We start from the raw sequence: 21,962 nt of genomic DNA, 5'->3' as shown, positions 1-21,962 counted from the left end.
TTATTGTTTTGCAGTTTGTTCTTCTGTTGTGCCGTTACACCACTGCCCAGGTTAGGGGACGGTTGGCCCCTTCAAACATGATTAACCCTGCCACATTCTTTATGTGCCTGTCCCAAGTCAGGGGCCTGTAGTTTAGTGGTTATTGTTGGTTTATGTCTGTCATATTTGTTTTTCGTAAAAATTTTCGTTATAAATTAGGCTGTTTGTTTTCTCAATTGAATTGTTTCAAATTTTTCATTATCGGGGCCTTTTACAGCCGACTGTATGGTATGGGTGTTTCTCATTGTTAAAGATCTTTAGTTTCCTATTATTGCTAACATCCACTTCATTTGAATTTGGGTGGATAGTTGTCTTTTTGGCAGTCATACAACATCTCCTTATTTTTATATTTAGGGTTTGATGCATTTTCATATTCATTGCTCATCCACTTACTATTTATTGAATACTTGTATATTTTCACACATAATTGCCATGTTTGAAATTTTGAGAAATTTTTTGAATTCTTTAGAATGTTATATAATCATGCCTTGAACAGTTGAGGTTATTTAAAACCATATTGTGTTAATGTTTACTTAGCAGTGAAGGCCATATAGCAAACTTTTACAGATCATTTTTACAAAGTAAGATCTACAAATAAGTTTATATGACCAAAATTGTCAATTGACTCCTTAAGGAGTTATTGCCCTTTAAGGACAATTTTACACAATTTATCATGTTTTCTAACTTTAAAAAATCTTCTTCTCTGAAACTACTAAACCAATTCCAAACAAACTTAAGCTGAATGATCCTTAGGGTATCTAGAATAAAGTTTGTGTTTTATTTTATGTTTCGTCAAAAAACATGGCTGCCATGGCTAAAAATAGAACATAGGGGTAAAATGCAGTTTTTGACTTATATCTCAAAAACTAAAGCATTTAGAGCAAATCTGACATTGGTAAAAATGTTCATTAGGTCAAGGTCTATTAGCCCTGAAATTTTCAGATGAATCTAACAACCCATTGTTGGGTTGCTGCCACTAAATTGGTAATTTTAAGGAAATTTTGCAGTTTTCGGTTATTATCTTGAATATTATTATAGATAAAGATAAACTGTTAACAGCAAAAATGTTCAGCAAAGTAAGATCTACAAATAAGTTTAATGACCAAAATTGTCAATTGACCCCTTAGGGAGTTATTACCCTTTAAGGACAATTTTACACAATTTGTTTATCATGTTTTCTAACTTAAAAAAATCTTCCCTGAAACTACTAAACCAAATTAAACCAAACTTAAGCTGAATGATTCTTAGGTTATCTAGAATAAAGTTTGTGTTTTATTTTCTGTTTCCTCAGAAAACATGGCCGCCATGGCTAAAAATAGAACATGGGGTAAAATGTAGTTTTTGACTTATATCTCAAAAACTTAAGCGTTTAGAGCAAATCAGACAAGAAGTTGAAGTATTCAATAGGTCAAGGTCTACCTGCCCTGAAATTATCAGCCAATCAGGTATCTGATTTTTAGGTTATTGCCCCTGAATTGATGATTTTAAGGAAATTTTGCAGTTTTCAGTTATTATCTTGAATATTATTATAGATAAAGATAAACTGTAAACAGCAAAAATGTTCAGCAAAGTAAGATCTACAAATAAGTTTAATATGACCAAAACTGTCAATTGACCCCTTAAGGAGTTATTGTCCTTTAAAGACAATTTTTCCACAATTTGTTCATCTAATCTAGTTTGCTTACTTTAAAAAATCTTCTCCTTTGAAACTGCTGAATCAATTTCAGAACATTTAAATGGCATTATATATATTGAAAAGCAAAAATAATCATTGATGAAAGATTTAAGCAAAAAATTACAGGTGAGTGATTCAGGCTCTTGAGAGCCTCTTGTTTAGTTACAGTTACCTTGTTGGGTTGCTGTATCATTGAATTAATTTTGTATATCCTTTTATTAAAAATATAGACAATAAATATAACATGATTACCATGAATTTCTATTATATAAAATAATAACATCATGATCATTTGTAATATTTTTATTTAACATATGTTAATTTCCATATAAAACTAACAAAAACAATACTCAAATAAATAAATACTACAAGTATAATAAAGGGCACAACTACTGGACGGATAACACTTTGGAATTGTAAATAAAGTTTATTAAAAACATCATTTAAATTGGGTTGTGAAAGTCAACATGGGGTTTCAAACTTAAGTGAAATAACAAATCATAACATGTTAGTTTCTATATTTGTATACATACATGTGTATAAATTGAACTTTCAATATTGAAAATAAAAAGTAATCTTGACAACTAGCATCACTAAATTGGATAAATAATTATATGTTAGCACCTATTTATTAATAACTTTTCAACAATACCAGTACTTTTATTAGAATGAATGGCATAAATTCTTTGAATGTTTACTTTAATTTTAGAGTTTATTTAGAGTTGATACATGTATTTTATCTCCTTAGAAGATAATTTTTTATCTTACGGTAAATAAATTAATGAGTGATGGATTTCTCTTAGAAGAAATTTTATTAGAATAAACTACACAGAGAACAATAGCTATTGTATTTATTCAATAAGGATAACTCCTTATATATTTATTTTATTATAAAGAGTCGTGTTTTGATATGAGAAATAAGAAATCTTTTTGATAAAAATTTTTTTTTTAAATTGCACAATTTCACTAAATTAGTATAAAATAGTGGAGTTTTGTTCTGTTCTGTTCAAATGTTAACTGTAGGACACTTTTGCATTGACAAACTTCTCCATGTTGAAATTGGAGTCCATATTTTGTCTACATAGTTGCCAACTTTCACACAGAATTCAAAATTATTTGAAACTCGTTTTTGCAAAAAAGTTTTCATAAGAAACTGCTGTCATAAGCATGTAACCAATACTGTACAATGTTGTGAATATGCCTCAAGCTATGATGTTCTAAATTAGCCAAACAGGCAAGTATTGAATATATTAACAGTTAACAGTACTAAGTAAAGTGTACTTAAATTTAATAGACCACTTTCGAGTAATGTCCTTCACCGGAAAAGTTTGTCAATTATGTGCACCCTCATGACGTCATTTACCAGATAGAGGGGCCCACCTGTATCCCTGCACTATTAAAGTTCATCAAATGTATTCGTGATTGTCATTATGCAGGATTAACTAGAAATAGTGTTTATTCTGTAGGTACTAAATCACAATTCCCTAATGACAGCAGTGCTGATTATCAATTATAAGAATTTAATTTGCCTAATAATTCTTACAATATAGCATCATATTTTTTTCAACCGCTCACTCAACATGGGAAAGAAGTGACAATGCTCCTAAACGCAAGAATGATGTTCACTAAAATCAAAGTTTTTGACGGAAATGCAATGAACTCGAAAGTGGTCTTTTGGATGATATTCACATCATATAAGAAATGACAATGGTATTTTACACACATTTTGGCATGGAATGTCATGACATGATTTCTCATTGCCAATTATGCATATTAGAAACCAACAAAACTTTCTGATGGAAAAGCATAATAACAGAAAGCAATTCAAGAAGTAGTCAAGTGGAAAATCATTCCATACCTTTGTTAACTTTAAGAGATTTTAAGCGATAAATTTGTGTCAGGTCAGGATAAATAAACTGTCTCTAAACAGAATGTCTGGGATCTCTTATTAAGATATATATGAAAGTTTGTACAGAATATCATAAAAATCATCTTTGGCTAAAGGGTGGAGGACCTGTAACAGAGATAGATCTAGAATTTTTTGGTGTGTCCAAACTGACTTTCTCTGCAGATGATGGCAGACGACGTTTAGTTTGACCTCTTTGTACTTGTCTAGCACGAGCACCAAAACCTAAACTCTGTAGAGACTCTGTGATGTATCTCTGGGCAGGTGCTACACATAACAGAATTAATAACTTGGCATCTCCTCCTGTGAAAAAAATATTATCCTGACAGTTAGTTAAATAATTCACATAAAGAAGGCTATCAATGTTTTGAACAATAGCATGTGTTAGACATTTGTAAAATATGTATTTTAGGGGTAATGAATCCATTTGTAATTCAACTCTTAAAATTAATTATTTACTTGATATGACTTAGTTTGGACACATTTTCATTGATATGCAATAAGGGAGATATCTTGTGTTTTCTTAAATAATTAAAAAAAAAAAAAAAGGGAGATAACTCTATAAGCCTCAACACTGGTATCATTGATCAATAATAATTTTCATAATTGTTTTGTTCAATATATTGTTTCTGCAGTTGTTCATTATCTATTTGTTATATATGTTCATACTGTTATTGAAGATAGACCAATGTTTGGCCTTTATTTACAAAACATACTTACTTACTGTGTTAATAGTACAAAGAATACAAAGTTATACAAGTAATCTCTCGATCATTTACAAAAGACCTTTTATCACAAGAATATATACTGCACACATCTATCAGTCCAAGTACATACCCAGTGATTTGTACTGCACAACTACTGGATTTTATAGATTATGTTATATACTAGCTTACAATGTATAGGACATATGTGTCAGTTTTTAATCATTTAGAGTATATTTAAACCAACTACTAAGAACTTAATCACAAAGGCTATTCAGATGTGTTAGCCATGTGCGTCTGTAAGGTACATGTGATACATATTCACAAAAGCTCCCATTCAATTGACCCTAATATCAAATTAAATGTACACAAGTTACGTCCTGCTAGACTATCTTACCAATAAAATCTTTAAACAAATGTGAAAAACATTCCCCCTCATGGTAAATGTGTTATTGATTGTACAGACAAAACCACTTACCAATGGAATCTTGTAGCAAATGTGTAAGACGTGTGTTTCTGTAGGGTACATGTGCTCTGTGTTCAGCTAGAGCTCCTAAGACATCAGCTAATGCAGACAAACTCTTGTTAATATTTGCTGTTTCTCGTAATGCCTGTCCCTTTACACCACTCATGCCTGAAATTTTAACAATTACATGCAATATGGGTACATTAAATTCATTTTAAGATGATTATCTCACAGGGTGAAATTTTCCTCTAGCATTTGATTTCCATTTTTGACTGTTTTGTGAAGTTTGTAAAGTATAAATATCATAATTTCTTATCTATACTGGTACATGTATTCCATATATTGTTGTCCAAATGGTTTAAAGACTTTTAAGCTACTTTCGCCTCTTAGATATCTAAATATTGCATTAAAAAAACTTCAATGAGCACAATATGATGAAAATTTTCAAAAAATGATTGTTTGGCATGTGACTGCAAAATTTGATCATGAGTACTGTCTATCCATAAATCTCTGAGCGAAAACCTACCAACACATTCACTGCCAGCAAGGTCTACTAACTGCAGTTTTGTTTTAATAACGGCCTGTCCAGCAGAATTAGTACTCAAGTCATTAGATTGCCACATGGATCCTGATGGCATTGATCCTGATGATGATAAAGACGATGATCTCCCTTTACTGTCCCTAGGTGTCGCTGTAAATAAAACTTATATAATTCAATGATTGGTCTGAATAGTTTGAAAGAGGACAAGACAAACAGATACTATTGTTCAATTCATTCAAATACTGATCTATTATTGGTTGAAAGACGAATCACTTCATTCCGTATGAAAGCAATCAAAACAGTATAATTAAATTTTGGATGTAACACTTCTTCTGATTGGCTCAAAGTTTTTTGTCTATCAGCTCATAAACATAATTTTGTTATGTGACCTTGACGTCATCAATGTTTTTTTCATGATTTACTCCTTAAAAATGAAATTTAGAATTAGATTATAAGGAATGACTGTAATAGTTTTTTCTGTCTATTCGAAATTACTTTAAAAATGTGGTGCACACTGTTAAATAACATGCTACATGGGTTATACAGTGTGCACCACATTTTTGATGTTATTTCTTCATCAACAGAAAAAATATTACAGTCATTCCTTAAATAAATGCAATCAATGCATCCAAAGAATTTAGAATTATTAGCTCCACCTTCCTAATCAATCAACACTCTTATTTAGCATTGTTTGTGTACTACATGCAAACAATTATGCTTTAAAAAAAAAAAGAAAATTATATTCATTAGAAAAGAATAGTTCACAATATATCTTAAAATATGAATAATTGATATCAATAACTATAACCATAAATTATTAATTATCCTATGATATACCTGTACAATATTGATAAAAAATTGCTAAATATGTTATGAGCTATCTACTTTGAAAATCAAATGCTAATTTCAGCTATTAGACATATTATAATTGATTTCACATGGAATGATAAGGTCTTCATCTCAATAGATAGTTTCTACCAAAGTTTTGCATTTAAAGTTCAGATTAAAAACAGAATAACGTACAGTTGTTGTTTTTTTATTTCAATAATATGTAAATACATGTACATGTATAAGAATCTGTAAATATAAAAATAGAATTGAATGCTGTGTTTTAGAAATTTATACATTTCATGCAAAATGTGGTGGTCACTTGTTTTAATTTCATATAAATTTTCAAAAAAACAGCATTCAAGTCTATAATGAAGATTTGAAAAAATAAAAGTATAGTCACCTTTAGTCCAATGTTGAATTTTTTTACATTTGTCATCTGGGCCTTTTATAGCTTGTTACATTGTATGGGTGTTGCTCGTTGTTGAAGAACTTATAGTAACTAACTTCTACTTCTTTTAGTCTCTGGTGGAGCGTTGTCTCATTGGCAATCATACCACATCTTCTTTATATCAGAAACTATTTTAAGTTGATGTCCAAAATTTCAAATAAAATCATACCTGGTACAGTAAATAAATTCTCAGGTAGGAACAATAAGTTAGATTGTTTGTTATTGTTAATTAGGATGTTAACTGATTTAAAGGGGTTTAAGAGATAATCATGCGTTTTTGGAATGTAGGATAGTTCTGTTTTTGGGGTTAACGATAGTTTACATTATTTTAAGGGATATACGATATAAAAATTGAGAAATATGGGATATTTGGCAGCTCTCTAAGTATAGATTATTAGGTTTTTTAAACACTGATATCATAAAAAATCAGCTGTGTCATAATGTGTACCTCTTTGGCAAGTGAGCGAAGAAAACAAGGCAAAAAGCTTCAAATTGTCTTGAGCATCAGATATTGTACATTACTTATACGCAGAAAATCTAATAATATGTTTATCATCCTAATTTTGTGCCTCCCTAAAACATTTTTTCTAACACTTGGTTATTTTATTGAAAGTAAGCTTGAAAAGTTCTGCTCTAACATTGGGACGTCACTGATAAGTCCTGCTCTCACATTATGATGTCATTGATAAGTTCCAGTGGCAGATTTAGGGAGGGCGTGTACAAATCTTTTTTCCAATGTATATTTTGTTTTCTGGAATTATGCCCTCTTATAAAAATCCTGCATCTGCTCCAGAGTTCTACCCTAACATCAGAAAGCAGCAATATGAGAATTACAGTGCTACTCAGCAGAGTGATAAAGCTGCATGATAAATGAGTTTATTGCTAAATAAGCAACTAGAAGTGGTAACAATATTTGATCAATTAGGTAATCAGCAAATTTATTTCAATGATTCTGTATGGAGGGATACAATGCACATGTTCAGAGATGTATTCTGTATGGAGGGATACAATGCACATGTTCAGAGATGTATTCTGTATGGAGGGATACAATGCACATGTTCAGAGATGTATTCTGTATGGAGGGATACAATGCACATGTTCAGGGATGTATTCTGTATGTCAAACAAAACTTAATAAGTTTTCATAGGAAGGAAAATGTTGAGGAAATATCAAAGATATAGAAACCCCAAAAAAACAGTACAATGTAATACTAAAATGTTTCATATAAATTGTCAGTGGTTGTGTTTAGTTATATTTGGTATTTAAGGCAGATCTTGGTTATCTCACTTAAATTTATTAACTTTTTTTTTAGAGTAGGGCTTGACAAATTATACAGATTGTCTATTGCTGAAGCTTGAATGTTGACCTCAAGATGTCTTTTAGTTATTTTTATCATTGGATCTTGCTGCCACATTAATGTATAATACACATGAGCTGTGTTGGATAGAAATCGACCTTATGCAAATGAATATAAATGAATATCAATAAATGTGTTAACCATTTTTTTTAGTTGAAAAAAACTCCCTGCAAAGTATGTAACTGTTTGAAAATTGAGTAGATATAAGAACCCATCAAAACAAACCAAAATTAATTTTATATTTCGTATTTGAATGTTCCAAAATCAGTAAAAGTCTTACACATGTACATGTTTATGTGCACTTTTATAAGGTCGATTTCTATCTGACGCAGCTCACATCTCTTTTAATTCATATTTAAATTTATCGCTATTTTACGAATTTTTCCGTTGATCTTGCTGACTGATAATTTCCGTTCTCAGCAGAGTCGAGTGATATGAAAATTATCGCTAGAAACTAAGGGAACACGTGCCGTTGTCAAGGAAATTAACAACGTCTTCATAGGTAAAATAGCGATAAACAGATTATCATTGGTCATCTCAACTTGATTGCTTTTCTGGCTTTCGCCGTACCGGCTCAAGCGAGAAAATCAACCTCGTTGAGATAACCAACGATAATCTATAAATATCATCTGCAAAGCAATGAATGATATTGGTCTGATACAATTATTACTTATGCACAGACTAGACTCTTCTAGACTCAGAGTAAATTTGAGCTTGGCACAATGGTAAGACACTTATATTGATGAATACTGTATGTTGACCTCTAGATTCTTTTTCTTGTTTATTGCATTGTTTGGTTGCTGCTTCATTAACATTAACCCCATATATCCTTCTATTCATTTTTGTTATTCACATGAAAATGTGGCAACAACATAAACAATTTAAAGGCTCCTTATTTAGGACATATCCATAATAAACAGACGCCCATCGTCGTGTGTGTGAGGTTTTATGCAATAATTATAAATCAAAATTTTGACAGGCGTATAAAAATAAAGAAGGTGTTATTTCCTTTGTAAATTTTTGAAAATTGGTAATTTACAAATGGAATATTAATTATCATATTGGTAAAAAATTAATAAGTTTTGAATGTCTGAAACTTTACTATGATTTATTTCAGGTTGGGAAAGGCATGCATGGTCTATTAGCTAATTCAGAGTATATGTTAGACGGAGGGCTAACGGTCATCAACCTTGTAGAAGCGCAGCAGGGATCATATCAAGAAGTTGACGTTCTGTATAAGATTTTCTTGGGGTTTTCCTGAAAACTAAATTCATGTAAAAATTATAAATATGTCTTTGCTGAAAAATCATACATTGGCAAACAAACATATTGATAAGTATAGCAACCTCCAATACACACTCTTCAAATATACATGTATATATAAAGTACTTTGGTAAATCATGAAACATTTCAAAGTTTAATTTGGCAAAACCTTTCGGAATATTGGGTCTTGAATGCTCTTCAACTTTAAAAGTACTTTATTTGGCCTTTTTAACTTTTTGATTCACATTGATTTGCGTCTCTTCTCAAGATTTGTTTATTTTTTAACATATTCCAACTACCATGCAATAATTTCTAGACTTCACTACAGAAGCAAGCAATGGCAAAAGTAAGGAGAAATGGTATTGCATAGAAATGTTTTTTGTTAGGAAACCTTAACTACTACGAAAAAAGGAAACCCTACAATATTATTTTATGCACACTTCGAACTTCTTTCACATCAATAGATATATAAGACTACTGTTTGGCAATGAGCAAAGAGAAACTTTCATGCATGGGTTCAACACATAAATATACAAACAAAATAACACAGAAATAAAATCTAAATAACACATCATTCAATAAAAATCTCATATAGCCAAACCAAAGGGAGCATTCAATCAATGGGTACATACGTTGCAACATTTTGACTGTAGTTTCTGTTATGAAAAAACGAATGATACTACTTAAAAATCAAATTTTTTAATACATGTACATTTCTAGAAATCATGTTTGATATTTATTGAGGTATTTAGGGTTGGTGTTTAATGGGTCAATACATGAATGCTTCTGCGTAATGGGATAAATCGTTATTTTGGATGTTCAGGTCAGTTCAGACATCATTTACAAGACCACTGAGAGAGACTGCACAATATAATATAAGGACAGAAAGTGAATTTCTGAATTGAGCTATTTGTATTGATTTTTATTTTTGAGAGTTTAATAATAAGGGCTTTTGTTCACATCATTAAATCAAGTGTTTAAGTACTCGATAACAAAATTATCCAAGTATTAATATGCTAAAAGTTTAGTCTATATCATTTCATTTTTTTTAAATGGATTCTACTAAAGACAAAAAGAGGGGTCTCGGTGTCAGAATGGTCTAAGTAGTCGAACTACTGTATCACTAGCAAGTCAACACTGGGGTTGTGAGTTCGAATCCCACATGGGGCAGGTGCACTCAACTCCAATCTTAATTGACTAGGATTGTCAGTTTTCCTACCGAAGGTAGGTGGTTCTCTCTGGGCACTCTGGATTCCTCCACCAATAAAAACTGGCCGCCACAAAATAGAACAATAGAACTATTAACTGAAAGTGGCGTTAAACACCAACCAATCAATCAATCAACCTAAAGACAAAAAGAGCTCTGTGCAAGCAAATTTCAATTTGAATGTTTTTATTCAAGGAAACAGTTATGAAAGGAGCAAATAAAACATTTATTTCATTCTTAATTTGTTATTTTGACTTAACCCTAGATAAAGATGATGCCTCTGCTGTAGCTTGAATAAAGTCCAGCAAACGTTTAGATCTAGAAAGCAGAGATGTTAAAGTTCAACAAGAACGTAAATTATATATTGTAAACATTTGGTTCCCCAGCAAAAAATTAAGATTTATTCCATTATGTAGATCAATTTATTGTTGTTCCTTTCAAACTTCTTAAGTAACCAAGAGGTAAATATATGTCAATGTTAAATAATACAAAAATCTACATGGTTCTGAAAGTTCCATATACAGTTAACTGTTGTTTATGAAAGTGGGGTCAATTAAAAGAAAATAAAACAAAAATCACTAAACTTTATATCACAGGGACATAAAAATGTATTAATTCTAAAACAATTGTAAGGACAACAATTCACTACAAATTATAACTTCTTTTCAAATAAAAATTAGAAAAAAATGTGTCAGGACACGAATGCCCACACTCAAGCTTTGCAATTTTGAAAGAAACAAAAAAGGATAGACGGACGGAAAGAGCTACTGACGGAAAGACGGATGGAAGGGCGGTCAAGGGTAACACTTAATGCCCTGTTGCATACGGCAGGGGCATAAAAGTCAATGCATACAAAATTTATATATTTTGTCTGAAGGATTCTGTAAAATTAATTTTTCAAAATTAAATTCATTATATGCCAAAACTGATCTGAGAAAATCTAAAGAACTAAAAAACTATATAGCATTGTCTTATTTGTAAACTCAAAGTTGTATACAAAAAAAGCACAAAAGGAGGAGATAATATAAAATGAAAGAAAATAAGGGAGACCAATATCAAGAATTTCTTTTTACATGTTTTCATATCAAAACAAAAAAATGTAAAATAAACAGTAAATTTGTTCTTACTATCTCCAGGTACTGAGTTTTTAGAGAAGAAGCTTGGAGCCTGAGAAATGACTGTTAAGGTTACAACAAGATGTGATCTACTTGAATGTTCATGAACCAAAGTGGCAGATTCTCTTCTCGTACACAGGCCATGTTGTACTAAGCACATAACATCATACACTGTATCTACTTGTCTGAAATAAAAAAAAAACATAGAGCTGGGTAAATAAGATTGATTCAGGTAACTTTTCTATTGGATTAACCTAAGGGCTTTTTCAGAATTAATTGTTTGGATGATCGGCAGGCACTTCTATTAAAATTTGATCAGCGGTGATTTTTTTAATGTAGCTGTATCAATTGTAGGCAATAATCAATTAAATATGTGTATGCATGGCGAGGTAACATTAAAAGTGCTTTCCAGAACAAATGTAAATTTTTTTCCCAGTATTTGTTATTTCAACACTTATTTTTTGTTTAGACAGTTAATGATCTGAATGTATTTACTACAGGTGTATCACTTCATTAATTTGACCTGACCAGGCCTGACTTTATAATGCTATGTAATTAAGGGGAGTTCCACTCAATGTCTACCTGTTTACTGCTGATGCTGCAAAAAAAAAAATCTACTATTTGCAGGATTTAATTCTTACATTACTAATATGAATCTGGTTTTCTTACTTAGATATAATAGTAGGCAAACTTATAGAGTTATCTTGACCAGTATTGATATCATGTTTGATGTTTGGGTCATGACTCAGAAGGTCACGGATATCGTTGTTGTATATTTCTACCACTGAGACTTCCACAGTGTGTGTTCCTTTCTGTTTCTCTGATGTCAGTCTGGAAATAAAAGGAGAGATATGCATGTTATGTCAGGAATCATATAAAAGATAATATGCCCCTCACCAAAAAAAATAAAGAAATAATAATGAATGGTTGAATATGTAATTAAGCAAAAAAAATAAAGATTTTCCCTCTCAAAAAACCTTAAAAGACTTTCAAAACATAAATGAGGACATATGAACCTATACTCAAAATAACATTAGTTACACTTTTAAAACTCTTCAGTCGAACTTACCTAAATAATTCTCTAGCTGCTCTAGGAATGACTCCTTCATCAGGATGGGGATCTCGTGTAGGACAGTAATCTTCATTTTTGTGAGATCCTAACATAGTATGTGTCTTTCCACTACCTGTCTGTCCATAGGCCATGATACATATGTTATATCTACATATAAATATAAGTCTAATTAATATAAATGTTTTTACGTTTATTACTTGTGATATGTTGTTAAATTTGTTTGATTTCATGGCTATTGGTTACCAATTTTCTTGATTGTTAATTCAAAGAAATTTGATTGTTTGGTTTTATGACTTCAAATTCTCATGTCAAGATACCTAATTTTGTAGTCATGAAATCTTTGTGGTTTGACTCAGCTTAATAACGCCACTCAAAATAGTATCATATAAATATAGATTCTACCACTGCATCGAGTGTGATACGATATTTATCCACTCGAGACAGTTAAATTTTCAAATTTCAAACGCGAGGCTCGCCGAGCGTTTTAAATATTTAAAATTTAACTGTCGAGAGTGGATTAATATCGTATTACAAGAGATTTGGTGGTGGAATCTGTTTCTCTAATGATTTTCAAACAATATGCAGGCAAACTTATTCCTTCTTTTCGAATGATCTGCAAAAAGATGTGTTCTTTCTATGTGACGTCATCAGGCATGGTCACCTTTTTTCATGCCGTCACAATAGGAAATTCAGAAGAAAGCAAGATAATTCAACGTCATAATCGGATTTTAACCAATGAAGAACTGAGATCAAACGAACCACACGTTTTTTTATTCAATGGGTGCAGAAAGTGATAAATTGACGAAGAATTAGAGAAATAATAATAAATGCATAGTAGTCTATCTATAGTTTTCCTTTGATTTCATATGTATCTTATTCCACCTTTTCAAACATTTATTTGAAGTTCCTTTAAAAACGCACAAAAAATAAATATATGAAATTCTCTTTCACCATGTTCACTCTATTTTTGTGTAAAACATGAGAATCCTAAATCAGTTTGAAGTGGACCTTGGTTGAACTCATGGTAATTGTTAATGAATGTCTGTGACTTTTGAGATTGACCATTTAATTCTGCTTCATTTAATTGTTGAGTACTCACTAAAGCACACAGGTACCTGCAGACTTTGGAAAGTCAATAAAGGTAATTCTGATAAGTGTACAATGTACATACATGCAATGCATTTTTGAATTATCAACTAAGATGAATATTTACCCATCAAGAAGTGATGTTAACATTGGTTGAACTTCATCAAACAAACCATTTTGTGTTTCTGTCATGTCATACACTCTAAAATGTTAAAAATTAATTCAGTTAAGGGCATATAGTAACAAGGGATAATGCATCCAAATTTAAATTGTTGATAACTATAAACTAAAAACCACTTTAAAAAGGATAAAAATATATTTTTCTGTATTATTTTTTCAGAAAAGTATTGAAAGATGATTTTTTTTTTAACAAAACATGCAAAAAGCAAATACAATGTATCTTGAAAAGTAAGTTGTAAAGTTACCTTTTTTGTATATATTTCAAGCGTGCATATCAACATTGATCATTTGTCAAAATTTTAACAACAAAACATCAATGTTAGATTTCTTCATTATCATAAGTCCTTAACAGTTCTCTTATGAATATTACAATTACAATAGTTGATACTTTATGTTACAATATATGTTCAATTAACTTTAGTAAGAAGAATAAATCAAATTATTTCAACCCCAAATTATAAGGACAAATCATTATACCATATCAAAATAAGAAGATTGAATCATAAAATTTAACAGTCACAACAATCTTTGATGCAACATGAATAAACGATATTACTTTATTTAAAAAATACTCCCTCATATACAACTAATAAAAATAAAAGTGAAAAGATGTGCTTCGATAAATAACACAGTTTGGGATTAATCATAATTCTTACCTTTCATATTCAAACACTTTGTTATGTTTTGTTGTTCTCACACAAACATTTTCCTATAATATAAGATTTTTTTATTTCAATTAATCTGCAAATATATAAAGGAATAGCAATACACCTAAATGGTAATAAAACCTGATAAATTTGCCTAGTTAATTGAAAAAAACCCTAAAAACATCAAGGAACAAAAAAGAAAATGTCAAAAAATTAATACGGTAGATGGATGGATTGGTGTTTAAAGTCCAGTGGCATATATTACATACAGATCAGGATGAGAATAAGTTGATGTGGTAGGAATAGGAACCCTGTTTTGTACTAGAGACACCCAGAGTCTGATTTATGATTTGCTTGTTCACTAGGTAACAGTCTGCAGGAAGACATGTCTCCCTATCAGGACACTTTATTCTCCAAGCCAATCAGTCTTAAAGTTTGCTCTTACTCCTAAATGCAGTGTGCTGAGAAGAGAAGCAGCAAATACCAGTTTTTAAGTCTTTGGTTTGATCTGGCAAGTGATTGAACATAGGACCTCCTGAACTCAAGCAAGCAAGCTACCATTTGACCAACAAAGTGGTAAAATTAGAAATTAGAAATAATCAATAATTTAATTCCAAAACATGAGATAGGAGAGTCTGTATTAAATTTTAATACTTACATCATCTACAAAGTGTACTACAACTTCTGACTTTGCTCCTTGCCTACAAATTTCAGAAATACTGTGATTATGTTGGAAAAGAATAATAATCTAATTTCAAAAACATTTTATTTTACTATCAATATGCAAGTCTTGAGGATTTTTTTCTCTGAAAAGTTCTGATTAATAGATTAATAAATAACAGATACATAATCATGCCAAAGACAAACACGATTTTTTTCTTCTGAAATTACATATTCATAAGTAATAATGAATCTGCATAAATGACAATTTGATATTTTGGGATCACATTCCTATTTTTTTATATGCTCCATGGTGACTGGGGTCTAAAGTAAAACATAAATCTTTTGAAGAAGATGTCAAGTACGGAAGCAGTTCCTTTTCATAGTTATTTTATTTTTAAATAATTTTTTGGTGTTTGTATTTCTATTTTCACAACAGTAGCAACAGTGTTAATTGGAGGGAAGGGGTCATCCACCATAAAAGAGGGAAAAAAATGAATTCAGAATATTTTAACTTTATATTATGTTTGAGGTGGTTGGGGTAGGGGTTAATTTCATTTTAACTAATGGTTCGAGCCATGTTTGGTGTCAACCATAATTCTATAATAAAAGTTCCATTTCTTAAAGTTTAATGGGAACTGGCCATTTAAAGTGTCTTGAAAATATTTTGTCAAGGTTATCGCTAAATTCTATTTTTGTCACAATGTTGGCTGTTGGAATAAAGAGTTGCGCAATGAGTGCAGGGTTTAAGCTAGGATTTTGAGGGCTTTAGTCACTTTTGCGCGGGATGACAATCAACCTTATTTTGGATAGCAGCAAGGGACCTAGGATGCATATTACTATCTATACATCTTTGTCAGACTTTGATGTACTTAGGCATACTAGGCAGTTACTGCATGATTTGACTGATGTGGCACTTTAATACGAAGATTAGGATATATATTACTATCTATACATCTTTGTCAGACTTTGATGGACTTGGGCATACTAGGCAGTTACTGCATGATTTGACTGATGTGGCACTTTAATACGAAGATTAGGATATATATTACTATCTATACATCTTTGTCAGACTTTGATGGACTTAGGCATACTAGGCAGTTACTGCATGATTTGACTGATGTGGCACTTTAATACGAAGATTAGGATATAAGATCTAGAAATCTAGCTCACAATTTCACTTCAGTTAGTTTCAGGGTACATTCCTAATCAGCAAAAGTTGGGATCCATTTTGTTAAACCAGGAATCACAGCATAAATGAACTTGTAAGGACTATTTCATGCTATTTCACTGCATTATTCATACTCATTATCCTTAAAAACGTTTTAAAGCGATATTTAGAATAAATTCTATAAAGTTGGATTGGAACATTTCTAATGACTTTAAATTGTCAATTTATCATGAATAGATCACGTTTACTTTCGATTTCCAAATGAAATGAAAATGGGAAGTGACAAGTGGATAATAAATTCAGAATGAATCCGGATTCATCTACGGATTGGTTCGTGTTTAAAAAAAGGCAGGAAATTATCATTTTTTAAATTAAATTTGCTAAATAAGAACTATATTTGTCTCTCTCGTCTCGTTTAGTTTGATACTTAATTATTTCGTATTTTACGTTTTAGTGTCTTTAATTCATAAGAATACTTTCGCGCATGCGCAGTTCATCGTAAAGGAAGCACTTGTTTGACTTTCTGAATGTTATGAATAAACTTCTATCTTTTAAATCGAAATTGTCGAAAGTTTTTGATTAAAAGTTATATCAAATATGACGAAAATACGTTCATTTGACGAAACTACGACAAGCGAACTGCAAATTGTGATCGTTTGAGAAATATTGAAACTGTCCGAAGTAAAAACTCAAATGACGAAACTACGACAAAAAACTGCAAATTGTTCTCGTTTGATAAATATTGAAATTGAAATGCCGACTGACTGATTTTACTGGGGAAAATAATTATGATGATCAATTATGAGGTTGATAAATAATTAACGGATTAGTGACCCATCCGATGGCGATAAGCGGATTATCTGTAATCACAACTTATAACACCTGTTTTAAATGTTAATTAGCTGAGGGTCATAAACTTGTCAGAAACAATAAGACAGGTAGAATTATAGTATTTTCATGCGAAAATATTTTTACTCTTTCCAAATTTAAGTGACGAAATTGATTTGGAATACTTTCGTCATTTTGAAAACCGTTTCGCAAATGACAAAAATGACGAGCGCTAGCAAAATCACTGTGAGTGCATGATACACCTGTCGCTTTTTCAAAGAATAAAGTTCCATAACTCCTCAATGTCATATCAGGAATTTATTAAAAACTAAAGGGAGGTTATTTTAATGATATAAACCAGTCAACAAAGTTTCATGAAAACTCCTCAAAGAACTTTTGGGTTATTGTACGAAAATTGGAAAATTCCCTGTTTTTAATGAATAAAACCCCATAACTCAGAAACATAAAATCTAAAATTTATAAAAATTGAAAGGAAGCTCACGTCAATAGATATAAACAAATCAATAAAGTTTCATGAAAACTGCTTAAAGCATTTTTGAGTTATTGTCCGAAAACTGGAAAATCCCCCTTTTTTAATGAATAAAACCCCATAACTAGGAAATTTTAAATAAAAAATTTATAAAAATTGAAAGGGAGCTCACGTCAATAGACATAAACAATTCACCAACGTTTCATGCAAATTGGTTCAAGTGTTTTTGAGTTATTGTCCGACATGTTGACGACGGACAGACAGACAGACATACAAAAGTATACCATAATACGTCCCGTAAACGGGCTTATAAAAATGAACAGATGCATATAAGCATTCATTAGTATAATGGTGACATCTGTTAAGATACATATACCCCTTTTTCCCTTTGTATAAGAGAAAATCTAAACTTTTATTGACTTCATATCAATAAAAACTCATGACCTTCTATGTTACCTTCCAAAACTTGACATATCCTCTTGACCTCTATCAAAATCCATAAGTGGTCTTACTCTACAGTGAACTCTGATGTTACCTCTTAATTCCTGTAACAAAAAGTAAAAACCATATTAAATAGTATACCCTATTTCACCGTATATTATATGTATAAGCTTCTAAGCCATATTATTATATATACATATTTTGATTATGTAAAGGTTATAAATTAATTGGAATTTTTTTTTTTTCCAGAAAATTTGCTATTGATGCAGACAAAACCTCCTGAAAGACTATACCTAAAATTATCCTACTGAGGGAAGAAAAAGGCTAATTCCCCAAATTATTCTGTCAAGTGTGACAATGAGTTGTCACATGGTAGACAACTCCTGAAATTTGAATGTGAGTTAACAACTCCCATATTTTCCTATTATGTTTGGTTCATCTTTTGTTTTGTTTCTATTTTTTGAATTTAAAATGTTGAATTCCTCCATTTAAAACAGTTCATTAATTGTAATGTTGCAATCGTGACGGCGACAGAACCACACAAATAATTTTTTTTTTTTTTAAATGTTGCATGAATGTGATTCAGTATGTTCACATACTCCTAGATATTTTTCCAAAATATTGAATCACTAAAACGGTAAAAGTGATCCAACAAATCTTCAAGATCATTAAAAATATCAAAGGAAAGGGTTTAGGGTATGGACAATTGTACAATGAGTAAGGAAATATTTTAAGAATAATTTCAATATTGTTTTGTAAGGCCAAGGTAATTAATCTTTGATAAAGGAGATACTTGTTAAAAAATGAATAAAAACAGTAAACAAAAATTATCTCTTTAGTAAGTGGTTAAAAAGTGAGGACAGGAGAGAAACCCAAAATCAGCTATCATGTTTTTAGCCTGAGTAAAATTTCAGAAATTTTGTGAACTTTAAATTACCATGAGTGTGTTATGAAGTTCCTGTCTTCTTTTTTTCTCTTTTGCATGTCTATCTGTAACATCATGGAGTGTCAGCTCCATATGAGCCAATCGTTCCTGTAGCTCTGACAGGCTAGAACTCTGGGATTGAAACGCCATTTTATGTCTTTGTACCACTGAGTTGGCATGCTGAACCTGTTCATTAAATTGCTTAGGAATTTCTTTGGCAGCACTCTGCACTGACTGCATATCTTTTTTAATATTCTTCAAAAATATATATAAAATTTTATTCCAATTACAGTTTCCCTGTCCATTGTTGAATGAAGGGGATAAACATTTATCAATTATATATTATATATTTACAATACATGTACATGAGTTTCAAAAACAAAGTTTTATAGTATTATTCCACTTTATCTTTTTTTTCTACAGGGATATGCAGTTACATAGTTTCTGTAAAATTTAATCACAACTTTTCCAGACTAGTGATAATTTAGAGTTTGATATAAACATAAATGTATCTATTGTTGTAGATCATATGTTGAACTCTTATGTCTATTTTTATTGTGTCAGTGGGTTGCAGTCTTATGACATGTTAGAGCAGGGATTACCTCTGGCTATTTAAGGCACCACCCTCCTCTTGTTTATTCAGTACCAATCTTACATTTTTATATTATATATGGTAAATAAGAAAATATTTCTTCATAAATAATATTTGGAGTAACAATTATTGTTTTTTTTTCCGTTTTTGTCCTTTATTAAGATACATAATCACACACACCCGTACACATAATTTGCAATGTAGGTATAATTCAAAGTATGTTATTGTCAACTCTTAGCTGTGGTGATCCAAGGTGATCTCATTGGTGAAGATCCTGAAGCAACTATTCTAGACCTAGTCATGCTAGTAGAAGATTTCACTGCATGTGTTTGGATTTTGTCTGTTTTATTTTTTACATCTCATCTCTGTTTTATTGAATATTCTCATGTTGAAAATATAAATCTTTCAGGTCAAAAATGTTAAAATGAGACTATTTATATTTCCATATACCCTGTTTTGCACTGAAGCATTGAGGGAGGTACTGAAAATAACTTATTAATATTGATTAAACAAGTATTTCATTTGTTCATAAGAAATTTTGGGCGGTCAGTCACTCTCTGAAACTGATGAAATGTTTTGAAAGTGAAGTAAAAACAACTATAAAATATAAATCTACTACTTACATCAAGTTCTTGCTTAAATTTGAAGGCTGACTCAGCTACTGATTTCCTAAATCGACTCTCATCTTCAAACTTTTCATGAATTTCAATTGACTCTTGTCTTGTATGTTGAAGTGCCCCTCTTAACTGAGCAAGTTTCAGATACAGCATAGCATTCTCTGTCTCTAATGAACCTATTCTTTCATCTTTTACCTGTTTATGAAATCAAACAAAATGTATAAAATTGTTCTGAGGCTCTATTCTTTTTTTTTGGCCCATCCTGCACTTTTAAAAAACAAACTCTAAAAAACTGAAAGTATCAGTGTTATAGGACCCTTTATGTGATGTTATGGCATTATCTATGCAGTACATACATGACATAAAAAGTTTAACTATACTGGTTATATCCAGTTACAGTCTAATTCACTGTTTTTCTTGAACACTGTTCAACAGAATTCTGTTTTGAAATGTTTTTGTAGCTTATATATGAAGGGTTACCAAACTTTAGGTTTATCACTGTAAACTTTGACTTTAAACATGATTAATCCCATTGTTAGCAAAGAATAGCAGGTTACTAGTTTGTGATTTTGCAACAGTTATAATTAGAGCACCACTGATAAAAAATTTGTATCTGATGAACATATGATTACTTCTTTAATTCTTATGCTCAACCGCTTACAGCTGATTTAGTATCTACTTTTCAAGGGAGTAATCCCATCACACTTCCCCCATCTCAACAGTCATCATACCATTATGACTCTTACAACACATATATGCACAGAAAATAAACATAAAAAGCAAAGGAACAGCGCACAAAGTCACAGTGAGGCCTCTAGATATCCTTTCTAACCATTGTGGGTTTTCAAATGGGCGCAAATAGATGACTTTCGAAATTGTGCACTTTCCCGTAAATTTCCTATGTCATAATGCTTATGTTATTATGTCTTGGTAAGAACCGATTATTCGATGACGTTGTTTACGCTGATTGACCCCTGGTTAATTGGTGCAAATCATTCATAAAAAACAACTCTAGATGGTGTATGTAACCAGAGAGCATGATTCTCAACACATAATTAATTTGTCTCCCCAAGGACTCGAACCCAAAACCTCTGTATTACAAAGTAGCTAGCTCTCTGCTACTCAAGGGAAGCAATACCGTTACAGCAGTAATAATGCCAGTAATGCGATGTAAACAAGGTCATTTAACATTTGCCTCATTTTGTGACCTTATAACACATATAGTGACATTAGCATGGGGTCCTGGCTAATCTTGTCGGGCCTTACGATGCGCAGCTAGATATCCCCTAGTGCAGATTTATAGTATAACTCATATTGCAATGTATACAATAATTAAGTCAATATTCTATTAAGCAAATAAAATGTTATATGGCAAATCTTTACCTGAACAGATTTATTTGTATTCTGTTTCAATTTCTACAGGTTTGGTTTTTTTTTTTAATGTAATTGGCAATTTTTAAAAGGTTAACACACTGCATATGGCAAATTTGTTAATTTACTCAAGTTTCAACAGTTGTGCCTTGTGGTGTCAATTTTTAATAATATTATTTCCTTACCCTGTTGCTTTTTTCAATATGCTTAACTTTTTCCTCGTAAAAATGACTTCTATCTATTCCAAGAGGCATTTTTAACCAACATATAATCCGTTGCTGCAGACGCGCCCAAACAAATCGAAAGTATAACCTATTCGATGTTCTCTGA

At 31.1% G+C, this 21,962-nt stretch overlaps 1 protein-coding gene across 1 annotated transcript; it reads right to left on the bottom strand.

The window, feature by feature from the left end:
• Positions 1 to 2,002: 2,002 nt before the first annotated feature.
• On the bottom strand, positions 2,003 to 21,944 carry LOC127736478 (kinesin-like protein KIF25). The gene is made up of 13 exons (XM_052247028.1): positions 21,818 to 21,944; positions 20,268 to 20,456; positions 19,065 to 19,307; positions 18,143 to 18,231; positions 15,196 to 15,238; positions 14,547 to 14,599; positions 13,838 to 13,912; positions 12,622 to 12,771; positions 12,222 to 12,383; positions 11,565 to 11,737; positions 5,317 to 5,481; positions 4,803 to 4,958; positions 2,003 to 3,923 (listed from the first exon to the last, which is right to left on the bottom strand). The coding sequence occupies exons 1-13, from the start codon at positions 21,884 to 21,886 to the stop codon at positions 3,703 to 3,705; spliced, it is 1,788 nt and encodes a 595-aa protein (XP_052102988.1). The 5' UTR covers positions 21,887 to 21,944; the 3' UTR covers positions 2,003 to 3,702.
• Positions 21,945 to 21,962: the final 18 nt, after the last annotated feature.

This window comes from Mytilus californianus, unplaced genomic scaffold (assembly GCF_021869535.1).
Source record: "Mytilus californianus isolate M0D057914Y unplaced genomic scaffold, xbMytCali1.0.p SCAF_31, whole genome shotgun sequence".
Lineage (NCBI taxonomy): Eukaryota > Metazoa > Mollusca > Bivalvia > Mytilida > Mytilidae > Mytilus > Mytilus californianus.
This window is presented reverse-complemented; position numbering and strand designations above follow the sequence as displayed.